Raw genomic sequence first — 22543 nt, 5'->3', positions numbered from 1 at the left:
AAATAAGTTTTATTTACTTCAAATTTAAGCACTACCTAAACTTTTTCTTAAAGATGTGATTCATAAACGAGAATTCCACCCGAAGAGTTACTTATTAATTATTTTCAAACACATGCGTTGAGCTGAACTGGATTAGGCCAGATTTGAATCTTTATGAAATATATTTCCTCTTTTCTTTTATGTTTCATTTAATTTGACACGCATGTCAAATTACCAATGCACTTATTGAAAATTTAATAGTATTTCTAATTAATACAATTAAAAATTATAAATAATTAATATTAATATATAATCTTATAAATTAAAAAGAATAATACTCTCTCAAAACCAATTTAGATGTCTTATTTGCTTGGGCACGGTTATTAATGAGGGTGTAGGATCCATTAAAAAGGGTAAGTAGTAAAGGATAAGTAATGAAGGGTAGTTGGGTAAGTAAGGTATATGAGGGTATATTCGTAATTACTTGTATGAACTAAGGATATTTAGATAAAAAAAGATTGACAAAAATAGAAATGGGACAACTAAAAAGACTTTGCCAAATAAAAAAATGGGACAACTAAATTGATTCGGAGGGAGTAATAATTAAAAATGATCGATGAATATGATAAAAAATATGGGACACATAAGTTAAAATGAAGGAGTAAAATGACTAAAATCATTAAACTTTTGGACTAATTTTGCCCTAAAAGTTATTTTAATTTATATTATGGGTTGAATAAACGATTAACTATCATTTGAGATAGTGATTCACTCAAATAAACTGCTATTTGGAATACTAGTTAGCCAGCATAATAAAAAACTGAAAAATATTTTTTTTTTTCCTTCGAAAAAGTTTAAATTTAATTTGATTGATTGAGTGTTAAGTCAGATATATAGTAAGTTTTAAAGAAAAATTAGTATATTTTAGGAAAAGATAAAAGTATTTCTAGAAATTATGGTTATTGGGACACTATTTTAGAAAAGATTATTACTACTCCTATCAATGTTTAGTAGCAAAATAAATTATTTTAGAAAAAGATTACTGTATGTTTAGTAGGAGAATAATTATTTTAAAGAAAATTATTGTATGTTTAGTTGCAGAATAATTATTTTAGAAAAAAGTTATTGTATGTTTAATTAGTAGCAAAATAAATTATTACTTTTTATTACAAGGTAGACTCACAAAATAGAAGGATTACGTGCTAATTAAACTTTAAATTTTTAATTTAGAAAAGCAATACTTGCTTCAATAAATACTGTTTCGGTGATGAAACGAGGAAGTGCAAAAGACACTTAAAATACCTGGAGATAGGTGTAATCGGGTACAACCATCAATATGCTGAAAATGTTTATGATCCTTCCGCTGATGAGACCTCAAATCCTGCAATACAACGTTAGCCTTGTCCGGGGGGTGATTTTCCGGAAAACCCCTCCGACGCTCAAGTCAGATCGGGAGACAGAAAGTAATGAATATATGATAATGAATGAATACAAGATTAACGGATTGTAGGATGAGTTCAGATCAATTGAAGGAGTATTTGGTTCAGAATATAGATTGTAAGTAGGAGGGTAGTGTCATTTTTGTGGAGTAATGGTACGAATATATAAACTTTCTTTCTAATTAAATGATTGAAGGAAGTATTTTTGGTAAAATAAATTGAATGTAGAAGAGTAGAATTGTCTCCCATTTTATGTAGTTTCATGACATATTTATAGCAATTTCTTATAAGGACTCTAAATGTGGTTACTTGATCATGGGATGATCATGAACATAATATTTGTAGATGTGGGAATAATGGGGAGTTATTTTAGGAAGTGACTAAGAGTAGTGATAGTAGTGGACAAAGGGGGTAGTTAGGGTTTGACTAAATGTGTTATTATTGACCCCATAACAAATACAATTCCAGAATAAATAATGTTTAGTAAAAAACCTAATTTTCTATTTATCTATCTATACTAAAGCAATTAATCTCAATAACACTTGTAGTAACTTTGTTTTTTTCCACAAAAAATCATGATGGTAAATAGACAAATATCAAACCAATGAACTTATATTTTCATAATATTAAGCAACATATTCATAATGGTAAATATTAAAAATATTAATGTAGGTTAAAAATATCAATTTAATTTATTTATGAAATAAACTAATAATAATTATAAAAAATTAAAATATTTGTATTACACTTTAACAAATTTTTATACTAGAACTAGGTGATTGCACGTGTTTAGCACGGGTTATTTAATATTTTTATATAAATAAATAAATAAATGAGAAATTCCACATGGTAGCATCTAGTTTTCATGAAACTCTAATGGTAGCACTTTTGTAAGATTTTTCCACATGATAGCATTCAGTTTATTTAGTATCAAATTGCCGTAGCATATTCCGTTAAATTCTTGTTAATTTCTATTTAATTCATCTTTTTGTAAGATTTTTCCACATGGTAACATCCAACTTTTGCTCTCAAATGTTTAATTCACCATTTTAACGTTTTAATTTACCAATTAATTTATCAAAGCCCTTAAATGTTGTAACAATATAATTTTCATTCAAATTATTGGCATTATAAAGTTCAAAAGGTGCATTACAAACACTAATAAATAATTCAAAAAGCCCATTTTATAAGCTCAAAAGATGCATTCCAAGCACTATTACATATCCACTTAATTGTTACAACATTTAAGGGTGTTGATAAATTAATCGGTGAATTAAACGTTAAAATAGTGAATTAAACATTTGAGAGCAAAAACTGGATGCTACCATGTAGAAAAATCTTATAAAATGATGAATTAAACGGAAATTAATAAGAATTTAACGGAAAATACTACGACAATTAGACAGTGCATAAAATAGATACTACCATGTGGAAATATCTTACAAAGTGCTACCACTGGCATTTCATGAAAACTAGATACCAGCATGTGGAATTTCCCTAAAAAAATATCAAAAGACATGAATAAGACAAAAAAATTAATATTGATACGCAATTTGAAATATAAGTTCGTGTACCATAATATACATCACGACAAAAAATAAAGTTAAACGATATATAAACTTAATGAAATGGATACATTTATAAGAACTTTTATCAACTATAAATATTGAACCACTTTTTTGTATAAATCTTTAGTTTTTGCCTACCTTTGACCCATAAAACAACTACATATGATCTATTACGCATTAATACGTATTAGATATCAGCCATCTCTATGCACGACTTATTTCGCCTCAATTTAAATAAAGAAATTAATTTTACCAGCTAAATAAACCATCATTAATAAAAAAATATATACATCAATCAAAACCTCCAATAAATCAAATCCTAGAATATCATATCGATAATTTAAATTTAATTATTTAATTAACAGTTAATAAAATTTAAACTTAGTATAAAACCCGTACAAAAATATCAATTAAACATATTTGGTGTTGTTACTTGAAATTTAGTGTCTAAAATATCCGTCATTCATTGTTAATTAACTTGTATTGGAAAAAATTCACTTTTAAGAAAATGCATTAATTTAAGATTTTTATTAAAATATGTGATATTTAATATTTGTAAAGAATATAACATATGTGATACTTTATGTTTCCTTACATGCATATATTATTATTCGATGTCAATAAAATAATAATATATTTATTATACAATATATGTATAAATTTAATAAAATAATGGTAAAAGTTTTAAAAATTTGCCACAACAATCAATTTCCCAAAAGATTTAATATGAGAAAATTATAATCAACAAAGACACTTCTTTTATATCAATACATCTGCATCCAGTGTCGGTCTTAAAAAGGCGCATGAGGGGCCTGTGCCCCGGGCCCATAAAAAATTAGGAAAATGATGCTTTTAATATTTAATAGTTAGGGGCCTATAGTAGAATTTTTAGTAATTAGGGGCCCATAACAAATCTCAAGGCGAATCCTAGTTACATTCACAAAACTTGTGCTTAAAACACAAAAGCTTGTATTAAGTTTATATATTGTAAAAAAAATTGTTTGAAATATATTGTTTTTTGTAGCTAAATTATTTTGCTGCATATGTCTATGGTATCACCTAGCTTTTGCTCTAAGTTTTATTTTGGGAGATGACTAACCTATATTAATCTAATTAACTTTATTATCAGGTTTCACTTAGACTTTCTGTCTTATTATTATCCACTTATTTGAAAATAAAAAAAATAGAAAAACCATTACAAATGTAATGCAATTATACCAATTTGTAAGAAAATAAAAATATTTGAGATGGTGCAATTAAATAAATAATGACAATGATAGTAACGGTATGAAGACATTTTGAAGTTTCAATAATAAGAAGAAATGCATTCTAATGACAGTGGAAGTAACATTTAGAAAACATAACACAATTAGATCAATTGTATGTCTTTTCTCACTGCAACCAATACTGATATTAGATAAGCCTACCAAATATTCTGTAGAAAATTTCAAAAAATTGAACTCTATATTAAAAGAGCACACTCATAAACCCTAAGATAAATTAGAAAAAAAATATAAGATTTAAAAATATATCAAAAAGACTCCATGTTAATGAAAAAGGGTTCTAAACTTTTTTTAAGACTTATTAAATATCTCACATCTCCCACAAGTAGTAGTGTCTTCCTTCTTTACTTCTTGTAATTAACTTAAACAAATATGCTAAATTAGAAAAAGAAAGAGATTCATGTTTGATCAATCAAAATAATAACAATAAAAAGCAATAAATATCTAAATTTCTAAATTAATCATTCACATGCATAGAAAGAAATATATGATATTAAAAATCAATAAATAAAAAAATTTAAGAAAATAAAAGAGATAAAAATGTACTAATGTAGGAGATATAGCCTATTCATCGAGATTGGTTACATGCTTTATTTCTCTTTTTTATTCGAATTAACTAAACCAAAAAAATCTACAGAGAGAGATATAATTAAGAATTACAAAACTCAATTTTTAGATATCAAAATAGAAGAAAGATAGAAAAACTTTATTAGAAAAAGATATAAATAATCTTCCACTACAAGCAATAATGATCTTCACAAAATGTGAGAATTGATTTAATGAGATAGAGAAAGTCAATAATGCTAGAGTAATTAATGCCTTAAATGTAGGGATTATTAAAGTAGACAAACTAGTATTAAGTGTACTCAGTACTCTAGTTATTAAACGGGAATTAACGTGATGAGAAAAATGACATGTGTCTTTATATGGTCTCTGTTATTAGATTCAAGGCCCATTTTTTGAAAATTATTTGAATATTCGCATTACTCTTTTGTTATTTTCTTAAAGAGAGCAGAGTATGATTTATTGACTATTTTTCTCTCTTAGACTCCAACATGTACGAAATACTAGATTGATGGAAGGAAGTCTTAGTAAAAAACGGTAATTTGTGAAATTAAAAAATCACCCTTATGTAGTAGAATTTGATAGGGTGAGAGTTTTGTGATTTTAATTTATCTTTTTTGATTCTTTTTATCTTAGTATTATTTTTTTATCTTTTTAAAATTATTTACAAATTACGGTAATTAATTAGGAATATGGAATTGGAGATCGATGACATCCAACCTACCAAATCAAAAGAAGTTGTTATACTCTTAACAAAATGGAATGTTTGTAGGTCCCACAAAAGGCGTCTCCCGTCATAAAGCAACTTAACCTATAAAAAGTACGCTCCATAATCATTCTTACCTAACTGTGATTACTACTATTAATCTATTACCATTTCAATTCCCAAAATATGAGATTCTTTCGAGGCAAAGATGCCGTCGACTCATCTCCATCGCCGTCAACTGCCATTCCGATACCATCTTCTTTGCCGGCAATGTCGATCACCGGACCACCGCGTCCGGTAAGGTTTGTATACTGCGATGATCATGGCCAATTCAGGATTGATCCACAAGCTTTGGCTGTTCTTCAACTTGTTAAAGAGCCAATTGGAGTTGTTGCTGTTTGTGGTCGTGCTCGTCAAGGCAAGAGCTTTATCCTTAATCAGGTTCTTCTCTTTCTTTATCTTAGCGCGATTTTAGACTTTTTGGTTGTTCAAGTCTTGGGAAGATTGCAGGGTTTACGATTTTTTTGGGAATGGTTTTGATTTTTGAATTTTGAGAATTTGCTTTTTTGAGTGTTAGGAGGAAATTTGTGTAATGGGATGATGCAATTCCGACATTATGATGGTAACATTAAAATTAACTCTAAGAAAGTCAAAAATTGATAGTTGAATTCTTTCTACCTCCCCTTTTGTGGTAGTTGTTTAGTGAATTTGAGTATCATGTAGTTGATTATAACAGCAGTATTTTCAGTATTTCATATAGTGTCGTGGACTAGATACTTATTTGTTGATCGGCCAATTAAACCACCAATGTCCAATCTGTGAGTTGTGTTCATTATTGTCTATTGAGTCAGTAATTTGTGAATTAAATGGTTGTATTAGTGTTAGGATGAATGCAATCAAAGCATTCTTTTGCATTCTATCCTATTGTTTGATCATGTAAGGAGTAAGGACTAGAATTGTGGAATAGAATCCTTATCTCCTGCATTCTTTCTGTTTTTCGATTTCCTTGTGTAATGCTCTTTTTCAAATCAATTGTTTGATCATGTAAGGAGTAAGGACTTCTTTGAAGTTGTAATTTACTTGTAAGAAGTATACTACAAAGGTGTTTTAAATGGTTTCTCTTTCTCACCTTCAGCAACTATGGGAAGCGAAAAAAAATTTAATTGCTCTTTTTAGGGAACCTTTGTGTTTCTTCCCTCTTTGTAACATGATCTATCTTGCGTACTAACTTTTTTCTTTTGTATATGTATGATGCTGCTTTTTTAATACTACCTGAAATGGTTTGCTCTGCTGCATTGTTCTGCATTTGTATGTTTGCTCATGTACATTTTTATTGAAATTTGTTAGCTTCTTGGGAGGACCAGTGGATTTCAAGTCGAATCAACTCATCGGCCATGTACAAAAGGGCTTTGGTTGTGGAGCTCACCCATGAAGAGGACTGCTCTTGATGGAACAGAATATAATCTTATACTGTTGGATAGTGAAGGAATTGATGCTTATGATCAGACAGTGAGTATTTTCTTTGTTCATAGATGACACACCATTTCAATTTACCTTATTCATTACTTAATGGCTATCCTTGCTTCCTGCTTGCTCCTCAAGTTACAGTGAGACTAGTCATAATGGTTGGTAGTCGATTGGATTATTGTGTTTTGCTAAATGACTTCCTTGCATTTGATTATGCCAAATATATTTACAGGGAACATACAGCACACAAATTTTTTCCTTGGCTGTTCTCTTATCCAGCTTGTTCATCTATAACCAGGTAAAAAATTATCTAAGGTTGCATAGCTTGATCGCATGTATTTGAAATTTTAAAGTATTTTTCTTGCTGATTTACTTAAATGCACACATATAATATCAGTTAGATGCTTGATACCATAGCTAATGAATGACCATTTCTTCTAACCACAGATGGGTGGTATTGATGAGGCTGCATTGGATCGACTTTCACTTGTGACCGAAATGACTAAACATATACGTGTCAGGGCCTCTGGTGGAAGAACCACAGCTTCTGAACTTGGGCAATTTTCACCAATATTTGTTTGGCTTCTTAGGGTAAGCTGTGTAACATCACTTGACATAAGTTTCCGGTTTGTTTGATTAACATGTGCCCATTGTATTATTCAGGATTTTTATCTGGATTTGGTTGAAGATAATCAAAAGATAACGCCCCGTGATTATTTGGAGCTTGCCCTGAGGCCAATTCAAGGCAATGGGGATGATATAGCAACAAAAAACGAGGTATAAATTGTAGCATTCGTTCTTGTTGGTGTTAATATTATTTTAGCAACTGAACATCAGGGATGACATGAGAAAGGCAAGTAGTAGCTCAAACCAATATTGAAAATTGAACCTCTTTTGATACTTTCTTTTACTTGTAAGGAGAGAGGCTTTGTTTTTTACTTTTTGTTCATACTTATTGATTATTGGAGATAATTGAACTTGTAGTTGTGCACTAATGTTTTACTCATGCGGTTCACTTTTTCTTAATATGGCTGTCCCTTATTTTGCCTTGTTTCTATATCAAATACGTATTATATGTATATAAGTTGGTGATTGGAGCTAAACGATGCATATTGTTTGAGTTCTTTTTACAGAGTGATGTGTGTGTGGAGTCCAGGATGGAAGGAATTCCTTATAAATAATTCTTATAAATTAAATTGGTAATGAAGGGTCCAAATTTTAAATTAGTTAAAAAAAAATAGGCCCCGAAATCTTTGCTCCCCCTGGACATTGGTTCCCTTTAGTGCTTCCCTTTTCATACATGGCCATTACCTAGCTCTGGTTCCGTTCTTTGGAAATAACTTTTGTCCTTTTGATCTTGGTAACTTTAGTACTTTGTGTACCCGTCCTTTTGTTTCTCCACATATTTTTGGGAAAGTGGTAGCCATGTTGCTTTCTTAATGACTTTCTTAGTGTTTTGCATGCCCTCTTTTTACTTTGTATCACAATCTGCTACTTTTCTGTGCATAAAATATCGTTCAACATAGATACTTATTAAATAATGCTTAATGGGAAGGTTTGACACTAACTCTTTAAATCTAACATGGAGAGTGAGATAGTTGTGGATTGAATGTTTTGATAATCCATTCTCCACCCTCTTTTCTACTCACCAAAAAAGTAGGTCACTAGGTATATTGTAAGAATGTGGATGCTTTATTTCACTAGTTATCATTTATTTTAAATGGTCTAATTCTATGTTTCCCTATTGGTTCATAATTGACTCAATCCATAGTTCAAAATATCGCCAGTATCACCATATCGTGATTGACTGATCGTATTGTTAAGGTTTTTTTTTTATTACCGTGAAACCATTCGTATTGACCGCGAAAGTTGTTTCTCAACTGCCACAATGACCTTGACTATAAATTCTGCAGTCTTGCGCTATGACCTATGACCCTGTCCAAAGTGGCTTGAACATCAAAAGGAAATATCATGCTAGAGCTTGAAACAAAACCAAAAGTGGTTCCAAACATCATCACTCTGAAACTCAAGTAGATACGTCTAGCTACAATAGGCTAATGGAGATCAAGCAAATGATCCTCTTTGTATGGGTGTGAAGGAGAGTGTCAATGTGAAAATATGGGGGACCTTTGCACTGTTTCTTATTTGTTGTTTGATGACATAGTAAATAATATATGAATAATCATGAATTGATTTTGGTTACCAATGATGCAATTCATACAAGTCTTTTCCAAAGAACTGATTGATTAAGTTTTGGCTTTTAGATTCGTGAATCAATCCGTGCTCTTTTCCCTGCCCGTGAGTGCTTCACACTTGTCCGTCCGTTGAATAGTGAGACTGAACTGCAGCATCTTGACCAGACACCAGTAAGCATCTCTATTCCTCAACGCACCTTTAAGGTCTATTCTTGCTTTTTCTTGCACTTAATTAATCTATTGTGTGCATGAACTGCAGCTGGACAAGTTTAGACCAGAATTTAGATCTGGTCTGGATGCATTGACTAGTTTTGTATTTGAGAGAACTAGGCCCAAGCAACTTGGAGCGATGGTGATGAACGGACCTATGCTTGCTGGTTTAACCCAATCGTATCTTGATGCATTAAATAATGGTGCTGTCCCTACTATAATTTCCTCTTGGCAGGTTAGTCTTGACTCATATCCTCTTTTCTCTGCTTATGTTTGTAGTTCTGGTGCTTGTTAAATCTATGATGTTTGATCACAAATATAGAAAAATGACCCCCAATACAATAAAATAAAATAAAAATTAAGTCATTCTTTAAAGGCTCTAATATATAGACTTATTAAAGCCTTTCATCTTGAATTGCTATATGAAACAGACTAACAATTGCTACTTTCAAGTACTTTAAGTTACAAGTAATGTTGCTTTTTTTGTGGAATGACATACTCCCTCTATCCCCTGAGTTATCAAGATATAACTTTTGAGGTGATCCATATAATACATTCTCTTTTAAGTAAGCTTTTCACTTTGCTTTTTGTCTAAATTGAAGGCCACACTTACCATCTCTGAAAGTAGATGTTAACAATTTATTTTCATGGCCGAAGGGAGTATTATGGATTGAGAAAACTTATCAATGAATCTATGCTATTTTGGTCCTTCATTTTACCTATCAGGTATCCATGTCCTGTCTTTGATGCTTGGACATGGGTGAGACACTTTTAACACTTCATTTAAGGCCAAAACTATGGATTTGTTTCATATAAGGATCCAATTTTACTCTAGGGCAAGTATCGGTGTCGAACAGAAGATCTTACACTTGGGCACGTATTAGGGGCCAAATAGAACTTTAACTGTGTTATGAATTATGATTGATAAACTATGATAATTTTTCAGTAAATAGCAGATGGAGCTAAATACATATATATTTTACATTCTTCTATAAGTGTTTGGAAGGAGTTGATTTGTGAGTGTAGTTCATAGCAGAATTTCTCTAAATCGTGGTCTAAAAGCTTGATATTCACCCTATCATAGTCCTCATTTTGTTTGCTCTTTTGCTTGGTGGGGCACAATGAGAAGTTTTAGAAACAAACCGAAAAGAAATATCCAGGATAGAGGCTTTATTTCTCAAGAGATATAATATGAACAGTAGAACAAGCCCCTTCATTACAGTGAGGTATACGTGATCAGGTCCTATACACTTGGTTTGATTTCTAATATCCATGTACTAATTTAAGTATGTTTAAAGAACACCATGTTATTGCTACCAGTAGCAGCCTTGTAGGAAAATTTGGGAAAGAATAGAGCCTATCTTTTGCGAGGGAGGAATGTCGGCCTGTACAAAAGGTACTGTATCAGAATTGCAATTCATATTTCATAGACTCTTTATAACACATGGAGTAATGACTAATGACTCCTTAGACATTTGGTAAGATCACCAAGACTATCATGTAAAGTAAAACAGAAAGTTAATCCAATGTAAGTAATCATATCAGAAAAGCAATGTTTATTTCTTATAATCACTTCACAAATCTGAAATCACAACGCATGGAGGAATGACTCATTTAATTAAGTCACTGTTGCTAAAGTTAAAATTGAAAAATTACCTGATGCAAGCTTATCTGGATAAAGGTAAATGATTTATATATGTCTTTGTGAAGGGAATAGGCTTCAAGGACTTGAAGCTTCTTTTGCTTTTTGCAAATTGTAAAGATTAAAAGTAGGAATGTTTAAAATGTTTTGCTGCTGAAGCCCGTCTTTGAGTTGCTTGGTTCATATACACTTTTATACTTGTAAATTGTAATCCAAAATTTTAACTGAAAGTTCGTTTTGTACCTTCTGTTTCGTTTAGAATTTATTTTATCTTGTAGAGTGTTGAAGAAACTGAGTGCAGGAGGTCTTATGATAAAGCTGCTGAAGTATATATGTCCTCCTTGGAGAAGTCAAAGGCACCTGAGGAAGTTAGTATCTTTCCTATATGTTACTTTCCTTATATGGTTTTATGTTCGTTTATTCTTATACCATCTTTTTTAGGCAGCACTTAGCGAGGCTCATGAAGAAGCAGTTCTAAATGCCTCGAGAGAATTTAATTCACATGCTGTAGGAGCTGGCTCTGCGAAGCAAAAATATGAGATGCTTTTGCAGAACTTTTTCAGGAAGGAATTGGAGGTGATTAAATTTTGCTTGGAATCCGTAAAAATATTTAATTAGATTTAAATTACTATTAGACTATTATATATGCTCCTTTTGTTCTTTATATTTGTCAACTATACGATAATCACACATTAATAAAAACCAAAGCTTTAGAGTAATTGTACTATTATTATATTGAATAAATGTAAAGTGATAATGGTAGTATTGAAATATGTATAAAAAGGGATTGTTTATGAAAGATCATACAATTAACAATTAAAATAATCATTTTACACAAAAATAATAGAAAACTTAAAAATAATTTAACTATTATAATCAATTAAAAGAAAAATACCCAAATGATATAATATTTTTACTATTATCTATGAAAGGATATTACAAAAGGGTTCCAAAAACAGTAATCAATTCTTCTACATAATGTGTTGAATATAGTCACCTAAGTAATAGATTATCTATGAAAATATTACTTCAATAATATTTTCTTGTTTTAATTCATTACAATAATATATTTCCCGATAATTTGTGAATGATACGTTAATGAAATTATTTTTTTATGCCTAAAATATTAAAGTGTTATTGATTGCTTTTTCATTAGTATATTGTATAGATAGATTGTTCTACGTTCTATTGAATGGTTATATCAGTATCTTTCTAATTTTCTAATGTAGGAGTATAAAAAAAGCGTTTTCATGGAGGCCGATTTACAATGTTCGATTGCAATTCAGAAGATGGAAAAGGAGCTAAGAACGGCGTGTCATGATTCTAATGTGGAACTAGTTCAAGTTATCAAGGTTAGAGAACTTTTGCCTAAACTTCCTTTTCACTGCAAGGCTTACATATTCTAGATGTTATAGCATATGTTGTTCTATAGCATATGTGCGAGTGTGCATGTGTGACAGGCATATGTGCAAAAACATTGAGTTAATCTTTGAAAAAGGAGTGCAGGAATAGAGTGCAAGGTATCCAAAACAAAAGTTAATTACAGATTAATTTAACTACTTTATTTCAAGTCATTTTAATTGTAAAGGGTATATAGTTCCTTGTCGTAGATTAACTCATAGTTTAAGGAGCTTGAGAAAAGCCATGATGAATTCAATTCTAATCACACAGATTAGATAATCTGCATAAATGTGCTCTGCAACTATAGCTTCTTCGGTTTAGTTGTTCTTTCTATCCCGATCATACAAAATTTTTGAGGCCTTTAGACTAACCAAAGGCTTTATAGATAACCTAAATGGTAACTTTCTAACTGGTAATGAAGAAAACTGTGATTCTCAAATTAGATATATAGGTTGGTGACCTATATTTGATCTAAAAATATCCAATCCAAAATTCTATTTTGGATCGGAATTTTGAATAATCATATTGAATTTGAATTGGATTTTCGGATAGCTTTGTTGAACTCTTAATTCCAAACACAAGAGCCATACTTTGAGATACCACTTTCACAAAGCCAAAGATCCCTTCATTCTTTATACTTCGTGTCACTAATTTTCAATTCCGCGAGATGATTTTTTCTCGCATTATTATATGACTCATAGTGTTTGGAGCACTTTTGGTCAACTTTTCAGGAGCAGAGAAAATGAACATTGTATGTCTCATAGTGTCTAGTATAGCTCAATTGGGGAGGAGCAATATGATAATAATCTATTGAAACGTAACTACAGAATAAAAGGGTAAAACTCTATAGGGGTGTCTTTATTGAAATGTAATTCACGCCCAACACGGATGATTTCAGGAATCACTACTGTACACAATTAGTGTTAGTTATTGGGGCAGTTTACTTGAGCTCCCAAGGCTAAACTTTTCTTGAATATCTTTGTTTTATCATTTACAAGTTCCCTGTACTGCATGCATAATGGTCAAATCAGTTAATGGGGCAGTTTATTTGCGCTGAACTACTAAAGCATGCTTTTGTTCTGGCAGCTGCTCGATGAACTTCTCTCTGAGTATGAAGCATCATGTCATGGCCCTGGGAAGGAAAAAAAGAAGGCTAATTTCCTACAGCAAAGGTTTGTTATAAAATTTGGTAGATGATAACTGTACTTTTTTCTCTAGTGGTCATTATTCATCTAAGTGAATTTTTCCAGTTTGGAAGGTCCAATTTATGATGTTGCTAAAAAGCAACTTGATCAGCTTGGCTTGGAGCAAAGTGCCCTTACCTTGAAGTGCCGGTCGCTCGAAGATAAGTTGGCTTTGCTTACCAAGAAGCTAGAAGCTAGTGAGAAGCAAAAATTCGAGTATTTGAAGCGCTCTGAAGATGCTATCAGTGACAAGAGGAATATTGCAGATGATTATATGAACCGAGTTTCTGACTTACAAATTAGATATAGCTCTGCAGAAGAGAGGAGTTCTTGTCTATTAAAAACCCTGGATTCTGTCAAGAAGGAATCTTTGGATTGGAAAAAGAAATATGAAGAGGCTATATTGAAGCAGAAAGCTAAAGAAGACGAAACATATGCAGAATTAGCTATGCTCAAGTCTAGGAGCTGTGCTGCCGAAGCAAGTCTGTCCGCTCTTCGAGAACAGGCTCAGTCTGCAAAAGAAGAAGCGGAGGAGTGGAAACGGAAATATGATATGGCTTTTAAGGAGGCAAAATCAGCTGTGGGGAAGGCAACTATTGTCCAAGAATGTACAAATAAGAGTATTCAGTTAAGAGAAGATCTGCTTCGAGCAGATTTTGCCAAGATGTTGACGCAAAAGGTCTGCTTTATTATTATTTTTTAAAATTCTATTTCTTGGCCTCCTTTCTATATGCTTTGTAATCTGATAACAGTTGCATTTTGTGATGTCTTTCCTCACAAAATCATGAATTTTTTCGCATGAAGATAAATTATAAAGGAGTCTCTTTATTGTTGGTTATCTTTTACTCATTGTACTTGCAGGAAGAGGAGCTCAAAGACAAGGTGGCAAAGATGGACGAGGTTGAGCAGCAGTTGACAACTTTGAAGCTAGGTTTGAAGGTGAGTATCTATGTAATAATTAGTCTCCGAAGCTGGTTACTGAGTGATCTTAGAAAAATCTGTGCAGTGACGTAAGTTGGCATTCGGTAAAAACAAGGTTTAAGAGAGCATAATGACAGATCAATTATAACCCATGACATAAATCCAACTTTGAAGCTTGATTTTTTGTTCTTTTGTGTTTTCATATTAGTATAAAATTAGTGAGTGGAGAAATATTTTTAATTTTCTACCGCATATCAGGGTCTCAAGTTCAAACACTATTGAAGAGAAGTTTAGCTGTTCAGTATATGTCAAAGACCATCTCTACTCTGTTGTCGACTTAGATTTTCCTCAAATGTGAATGATATAGCTCCGTAAATTAGATGTTATGAATGAGTGTGTAATTAGAAGATCTAGGAATCACTTATTTGACTACCCCTTTTTAAAGTTCAACACAGTTTTGCCTAACTCAAAGAAGTAATTCTTCTGATTTTAAAATAGTTAATCACAAGTAGCTTGTGATTAGTAAGGCTCATTTCATTCTGTGGCAACATGTTAATGAAGTTTAAGGAAAGAATGAAGCTCTGTTTGAATCAACCAGAATAAACAGGAGTAGTCATGGCATACAATTATGCATTTTAGCACTATGCAATATATGATCGATTTAAATTCTGCTTTCAATCATAGGATGCTCAGTCAAAGATTGTCAATTATGATTCGGAAGCAGTGGACTTAAAATGCAAGATTAAGGAGCTGGAAGAGAAGTTGGAAGAAGCAAATGTGAGGGCTCAATCGTACGAGAGACAGTCCAAAATACTTGAACAGGAAAAAGTCCATCTGGAGGAGAGGTATCAATCTGAATTCATGATGTTTGATGAGTTACAAGAAAGATTTAGAGCTGCGGAAACAGAATGCAAGAGAGCTGTTGAGATAGCAGATAAAGCACGAGTAGAAGCAGAAAATGCTCTGAAAGAAAAAACTGATATTCAAAAAATATCTATGGAAAGGTGGGCCCAAATTGAGAAGGCAGAGAGACAGATCGAAAATTTAGAGAGGCAGAAGATGGACCTAGCTGATGAACTTAAGAGAATCCAAGTATCTGAGATGGATGCAAAATCTAAAGTAATTTTGTTGGAGGGTAGACTAGAAGAAAGAGAGAAAGAAATCGAATCTCAAATGAAATTAAATAACTCCGAAAGAGCTAGCACAGTTCAAGTCCTTAACGATTTACTTGAGACTGAACGCAATGCTCGAGCGGAAGCTAATTGTAGAGCTGAAGCTCTTTCTGTTCAGCTGCAGGCCACACAGGGTAAGCTTGATCTAGTCCAACAAGAGTTGGCTTCTGTGCGTTTTAATGAATCAGCCTTGGAAGCAAAGCTGAAGGCTAATACTTCCAATGAGAAACGCCCAAGAATAGATGCCCTTCCAATGACGATTGATTCTCCCGAGGATGACAGACTTATCACTCGAGTCAAGAAAAGGCTGAAGAACATTGGCAGCCCTTTTCGGCAAGCAGCACCACCAGAAGATGAGAGTGGCAAAGATAACAGCCAGATTAACTCGGAAGATTATACCAAATTCACCGTTCAGAAACTTAAGCAAGAACTTGTAAAACATAATTTTGGTGCCGAGTTGATGAAACTAGCAAATCCTAGCAGGAAGCAAGTCCTTACCTTATATGAACACTGTGTCCTGCAAAAATGTTGATCTGCATATGGCATTTGGTAGACAAATACTTTAAGCATCTGATTGTTTTGTGTAGACCTTTAAGCAAAAGTGCAGCTGCTCAGATAGAACGGATTCGCACATCGACCAGCATTTGATTGGTATTCAACTATTCGTTGACATGAAGTCCGCTGGCATGCTGGTGAGCTTTTCTGACATGCACATACTCCTTCCATGAATCCTCAACTATCTTTCTGTGAATATGAATTCGATAGCCTCGAAGCATTTTTTGCAACTTTTTGTGTGAATTTGTTCCTAATTGATAATTGCATAGGTCTAATGCTACTTAGAACCTCTCAAACATGATAATGGATTAGTGAGAGTGATAATATTTTGCAAAGTGTATACATGTTCTTGCAAGGGTGAGAATCTTTTTAATTTGTGGTGTGTTTATAACATTGGTTATTTGTATGTGATTTTAGTTAACAGGGTTTGAAAGAATTTGCGCTAATTTGACTAAATTTTTATATAAAATATCAATGTTGCTCTTTGCTGGTGCATAATTCTTTTTATACAGTAAATTTTCTTTTCTAGTTTCGTCGATACTTGTAATTCATTTCTCTAGTTAAAAAGACAATGCGTTTTGGAATCTAGGATATACGCTCATTTCTGCTTTTGGGGACATATTTACAATGCTTCAACTCAAAGTAATGCTCAAGCATATCAAATTTTAATTCACACTCTACGGTCCAGAATTGGAATTCAAAGGGAAAATACAATAGATTGAACCGCTGACATTGTTTAAAAGAATTTGTTATGGTCATGGTCAACACCCGGTGTCCTGCACAAAGTTGGGATTTGAAAAGGAGATTAACAGACAGATTATAGTGACTCACGATTGTGACAGTTTTGACTCAAAATCAATATTATAAACTTTTTTGATTCAGTGTAGGCTAAGGGACCAAAAATACCAAGCAAAATGTACTTGATCACAATCACAACCATTGGGTTGGAAAATTTCCAATCACAATTACAATCCCAAAATAAAATAGTACAATAATACAACACTCAATACAAATATAATTTTTTTTTTTTTGAACAATGTAGGCTAGAGAATATATACCTACGGGTTAGGAGAGATAAAATTAGTTTTTTTGTAAGTGGTGAGAATTGAAATCTTGTCATAAGGGTGAAAGAGACACCCCTGAATCACTTAACTAACCCGACTCTCAACATCATATCATATAAATAAAAAGGCTAGTAAGAATATTAATGAAGGATGAAATGTTATTATTAGTATGAGGAAGGAATGTAAACAAAAGGTCCAACAGAGTAAAGCATGGAGTTATCAGAAAGGCTCCTTGGTTTGGAGGGAATGGCACCAGTGATTCCATTGCCTGTATCAGTAGGTCTATTGCAGTAGTCACCAGGTGCAGCTTCTTCAAGGAAAACCTTACAGTTGGTAAATGTGTAGCCTGGTTTAACTGTGTACTTCCCTAAGTTTATAAGGAAGTAACCGTTTGCGTCTGTTGGCTGTGTTTCTACTGAGAATGGTGTTGTATCATATCCATTCTCGTCTTTCACCTCGCATGTCACCTTTGCGGTTGCCCCGGCAATTACGAGGGAATAATCATAGTCAAGAAATCATCTCAATCAAAAGTTTATGCTGATAAGTGTCACCAGTCACCACAATATAAGTTATAAGGTTCGGGTTGGGTCCACGGGTCTAGGTCCAATCCAAATTCGGCCCGGAGCCGATGGATCTCAAAGAATATGACCCAAACTCCTAAAAAAGAAGCGGGTCATACAAGGTCCTGGACCGACGAACATCTCTAGTTTGGAGTGTTGATAGGGAATAGACAAACATATGCTCGAGGTTAAACATTTCAGTTGAGATGAGAGGTACATAGATCAGATTTGAACATCATTATTATTATCATCATACTCGGTACTCGGTGTATCCCGCTCATAGGAAACTATCATCAAGGTTTGGGAAGGGAAGAAAGGAGGCAACTTATACCAATAAAAGAGAATGCGGCCAAAGAGTCTATCGATTGAAAAAAGATCTACAAAGAAATCCTTAGAAAAAACCACAGATAAAATGAGAGGTACGCAGATCAGATTTGAACGTTGATTTATTTTTAATGTTATTTCTATTTAATGTTATTTCTATGGAATATCTTAATAAAAACTTAAATTGATAAATGAATTTCAATCATCTACACCAAACTATATAACATCCCCTATACCATTTAGTAAGAAAATTTGACACGGAGTAAGGATATAAGAAAACTAAATTTGAAAACTAACTATTTCACTTACATATTAATTAGATTCTGAATGAGTATAGAAGATGTTACATAATTACTAATTAGGAGTAGAGAATTCGAGCTCGGTTCAAATTAGTTCATGTTACAATTGCATAATAATTACAAATTTAAATAATAATAGAATAGCATGAAAATAATAAGTGTAAAAATTAATTCAAACTAGAGGAAGTGAAGTATATTTTATTAATTATGACTAGAATAATAAGTATTACTAAAAGAATTAGAAATTATGGGAATAAAATTACCGTGCATTTTAGTTTTTTGGCCGTTCTTGTTGCAGTATATTAGACCTTGAATCTTGGTAGCACCAGTATTATCATGGCTTTTGTATGAATTGGTGGTTGGAATATACTTCTGATCTTTTGGATTGTATGACTTATCATGGGGTTTGTATGGCTTTAGGCTACGACCAGCCCTATAAGCGTCGTGCTTATCCTCATAAGGTTGGTAGTATGGCTTTCGGCTACGACCAGCCCTATAAGCATCATGCTCGTCATCATAGGGTTGGTAGTATGGCTTTAGGTTACGACCAGCTCTATAAGCATCGTGCTCATCATCATAGCGTTGGTAGTATGGCTTTAGGCTACGACCAGCCCTATAACTTTTGTAATTAGGTTGGTAAGGCCTACGATTAGCCTTATAGCCTTTGTTGTTATGTTGATATGGCTTTAGGCTACGACCAGCCCTATAATAATATTCATGATGTTCGGGTTGGTAGTATGGCTTTAAGCTACGACCAATCCTATAATCATATTCTTCATCATCATCATCATATTCTTCATCATCTGGTTGGTAATAATACAGATTTGGACTATGACGAGTCCTATAATCATATTCGTTGTAGTTGGGTTGGTAATATGGCTTTAGGCTACGACCAACCTTATATTTGTCATTGTTTTGATAAGGTTTAAGGCTATGACCAGCGTGATAATCTGCGGAAGCAATGCCAACAAGTAAAACAACAACAATTAAGGCAAACAATAAAGGGGAAACAACCATTGACATAATTCTATACTAACCAAGGAATTTTGGGGATTTTTTCTTTCTTTTGGTATTTTTGGTTTTACGTCCAATTATATTCTTGGTTTTTATAATAAACTTAAAAGCCTTGTCTTCTAGAAATTGAATTTTATTGATTGATATTTTGAAAAGGTTTGCCGTCTTTAATTGGCGACGTGCGATATATAGTTGAGCTCACGTTTACTACCTTTGCTACATATTGACTTGCTTATGCATTGATCCCACTATGCATATATTGATGTAAACCAATTAACAAAAATAAAATTTAATTCAAAATTATGGACCTTTTCACATCGTCGTGAGGTAAACTGAACTATCATTAAGGGTTCTAAATTTTTTAGGGTTTAAAAATATTTTCCATATATAAGATCGACATTAACTTGAATTAAATTTAGATATAATTTATATTTATTGCTATGTAATATGAGTTATTAGGCTTTTCCATAAATAGTTAAAATATCAAAAATATGAAATAAAATTATTATTATATTATTTATTGCGCCTTAAATTTTTAGAGACCCTTTTTAACTTTCAATTTAGGGCCCAATAAATAAATAAGACGTTCCTCCTTTTCATTATTGGAGAAATCACTATGTGTATATTGATAAATAGCGTCAATAACCATCTTATTATTTTGTTTCTATAACTCAAAACTAAACTAATTACAATAATAAACTAGATTTTTATATGAAGTTATAACTTCTCTAATAATTTCCCTAGAAATTTGTAAAGTTGTTGGACAAAAGTATTACATGCTTCCATAACACAATGGTGATGTATTCATGTGTTAGTTGTAAGTATATGTATTCAAAATAAATTTGACGATTTAATATTTATTTAATTTTATAACTGAATTTGACTATCATCAAACTTTAAAATAAATTTAAAATTATGTAAGAAAATATAGACACAAAACCTAATTTAAACTAAATTGAAATTAACCTAATGATCCGAATGAATATCTTTAGTTGTACAAACTTGTGTACATGCATTAACTATGTGACTTGTTGACTTTGAGACTTTATTAATGAACTGACATCATATACTTTAAAAGATTGTATACTCTTGGTTTTTCTATTATTTACATGATATTCATTTTCTGAGGTCTATACTCTACTGCCTCCTACTTATCGAACTACAACATATTGTATGAGAATTGTGTTTTTCAATATATATATATATATATATATATATATATATATATATATATATATATATATATATATATATAATTCATATAAAAAATCCCACTTCTTTTTTCTTCCTTTTTCCAATTGTTTCTATCTAAATAAAGCATTAGTTTTTTAGGGACAAATACATCAATCAACTATTCTAAATGCAAGCAAGGGGGTTTGGTGAAATACCTTTGCTAATTGGAATTTGTTTTTGCTTTCTACAAATTACCTATGTACATCTACTTTTTGTGCAAGTTGTAGTGATTTTTCATTTTTTATATTTATTTAAAACTTTTTATGTTATGAGAATCGTCTGTTAGTCTCATATAATAAGTAAATGTCACTTTTCAAAAAATATTAATTTAATTTTTAAGTAGTCTTTTTTTCCTGATAAATATCTTTTCTCATAATGAGAAAAAAAAATAGATAGCAATAATATGAGCATACTAAGAATTAATTATTTAAAGTTTACAGCTAATTAAATGATGAAGATTTGTAACGAATGACATAGTCCATTGATTCGGACTACGAATTGACTTAGCCTGATTTGAGTAAACCAGTTAGGTAACGAATTACACTCTCATATTTTATATTATATTTTATGTTATTTTGACCACTTTAAGTACATTTATTTTCAACTCCAATTATAGTTATATAAAAAAAACAAAACCTTTAAAGTCTTATTTTCAACTCCAATTATAGTTATATAAAAAAAACAAAACCTTTAAAGTCAAACAAAATATAAAGAGTTCATAAAAAATTAACTTATTTTAATACAAATAAATGATTGAGCAGTTAAACCATTTAATTTTAGTGTTTGGTAAATTAGTTAGTTGAAACAGTTTATTATTATGAATAAGTTAATTTTGAACAAACTACTCTTAGCAACATATTCAAAATGAACTGGTCAAACCGGCTTATAAAATCAGATGGTCGAATCAATTACACTAATCAGCTCTACAAGTTATTAGGTATTAGCTATTAGTTTTGTCAAACATCTCTAAATTTTTTTTTTAATATAACTTAGCCTAATAGTTAAACACTTTTTTTCACTCTTATATTAAGAATTTGATTCTGATCTCACCACCTAGAAAAAAGATTAATTTTATTTTCCTCTTTGAGAATTAGCCAATTAGGTTACAACTTAGTTGAAAAATATTATTTTTTCAAAAAGTATCATAAATTCAATTCTGACCAAACTTTCTCTTTTTCTCATCTTAATAAATAAATTCCTAATATTTGCCAATTATGGTCTTGACTCTTTGGAGACATGCACCCATACAATTTGTATATGAATCGAACAGGGTCAAATCAATCCTTAATGAAAAAAATTTAAGGAAAAACTTAAAAATCTTTTATCTTTTAACTATATATTAATATCAATAGTTGTGTTAGAGAATTATTGAGTTAATCTAGTAATTAAACATTTTTTTTTACCATCTAAAAAAACTGTGGAAATTTTTTATCATACTTAAAGGTATTCAAAACAGAACCAATAACCTGATATTTATCCAATCTGGTAATCGAATTCAATTTAACTCGTCTTCGAAATGAAGTTAAAATTATATAAAAAAAATCAATATAAACATAAAACCTATTTTTAAACTGATTTAAAATACTTCATTCGAAATCAACTCAATGTCCCGACTGAACACCTGAATCAATAAAAAATTAATGCTTATCCTTGTTGGGATGAAACGTTTCAAAACAAAAGCAAATACAAGACTTGGCCGCCACGACACCATTAAAGATGATGATAAAAATTTAAGTGTAGAGAAGCAGTTGCGTCATACACCG

At 31.6% G+C, this 22543-nt stretch overlaps 2 protein-coding genes across 2 annotated transcripts; one reads left to right on the top strand and one right to left on the bottom strand.

The window, feature by feature from the left end:
• The first annotated feature begins 5664 nt into the window (after positions 1-5664).
• Positions 5665-17344, top strand: LOC130827495 (uncharacterized). The gene is made up of 14 exons (XM_057693226.1): positions 5665-5980; positions 6887-7048; positions 7239-7304; positions 7454-7597; positions 7670-7783; positions 9271-9372; positions 9461-9646; positions 11332-11421; positions 11495-11629; positions 12283-12405; positions 13541-13626; positions 13705-14317; positions 14500-14577; positions 15244-17344. The coding sequence occupies exons 1-14, from the start codon at positions 5726-5728 to the stop codon at positions 16261-16263; spliced, it is 3174 nt and encodes a 1057-aa protein (XP_057549209.1). The 5' UTR covers positions 5665-5725; the 3' UTR covers positions 16264-17344.
• Positions 17265-19600, bottom strand: LOC130826675 (uncharacterized). Its single transcript, XM_057692242.1, has 3 exons — positions 18764-19600; positions 18145-18287; positions 17265-17865 (listed from the first exon to the last, which is right to left on the bottom strand). Exons 1-3 carry the CDS (start codon positions 19554-19556, stop codon positions 17515-17517), a joined length of 1287 nt encoding a protein of 428 aa, XP_057548225.1. The 5' UTR covers positions 19557-19600; the 3' UTR covers positions 17265-17514.
• Positions 19601-22543: the final 2943 nt, after the last annotated feature.

The sequence above is a fragment of the Amaranthus tricolor genome, chromosome 11 (genome assembly GCF_026212465.1).
Source record: "Amaranthus tricolor cultivar Red isolate AtriRed21 chromosome 11, ASM2621246v1, whole genome shotgun sequence".
Lineage (NCBI taxonomy): Eukaryota > Viridiplantae > Streptophyta > Magnoliopsida > Caryophyllales > Amaranthaceae > Amaranthus > Amaranthus tricolor.
The sequence above is the reverse complement of the archived record's forward strand: the minus strand, read 5'-3'. Positions and strand labels throughout refer to the sequence as shown.

Bases quoted from the DNA above. Each gene is read 5' to 3' on its own strand.
- LOC130827495 (XM_057693226.1), top strand. From the start codon at position 5,726: ATGAGATTCTTTCGAGGCAAAGATGCCGTCGACTCATCTCCATCGCCG. The intron at 5,981-6,886 runs GTTCTTCTCTTT...GAAATTTGTTAG, and splicing joins AGAGCTTTATCCTTAATCAG to CTTCTTGGGAGGACCAGTGG. The intron at 9,373-9,460 runs GTAAGCATCTCT...CATGAACTGCAG, and splicing joins AGCATCTTGACCAGACACCA to CTGGACAAGTTTAGACCAGA.
- LOC130826675 (XM_057692242.1), bottom strand. From the start codon at position 19,556: ATGTCAATGGTTGTTTCCCCTTTATTGTTTGCCTTAATTGTTGTTGTT. The intron at 18,288-18,763 runs GTAATACTTATT...ATTTCTTTGTAG, and splicing joins CATAATTTCTAATTCTTTTA to ATCTTTTTTCAATCGATAGA. The intron at 17,866-18,144 runs GTTCAAATCTGA...TGATTGAGATGA, and splicing joins ATGATGATAATAATAATGAT to TTTCTTGACTATGATTATTC.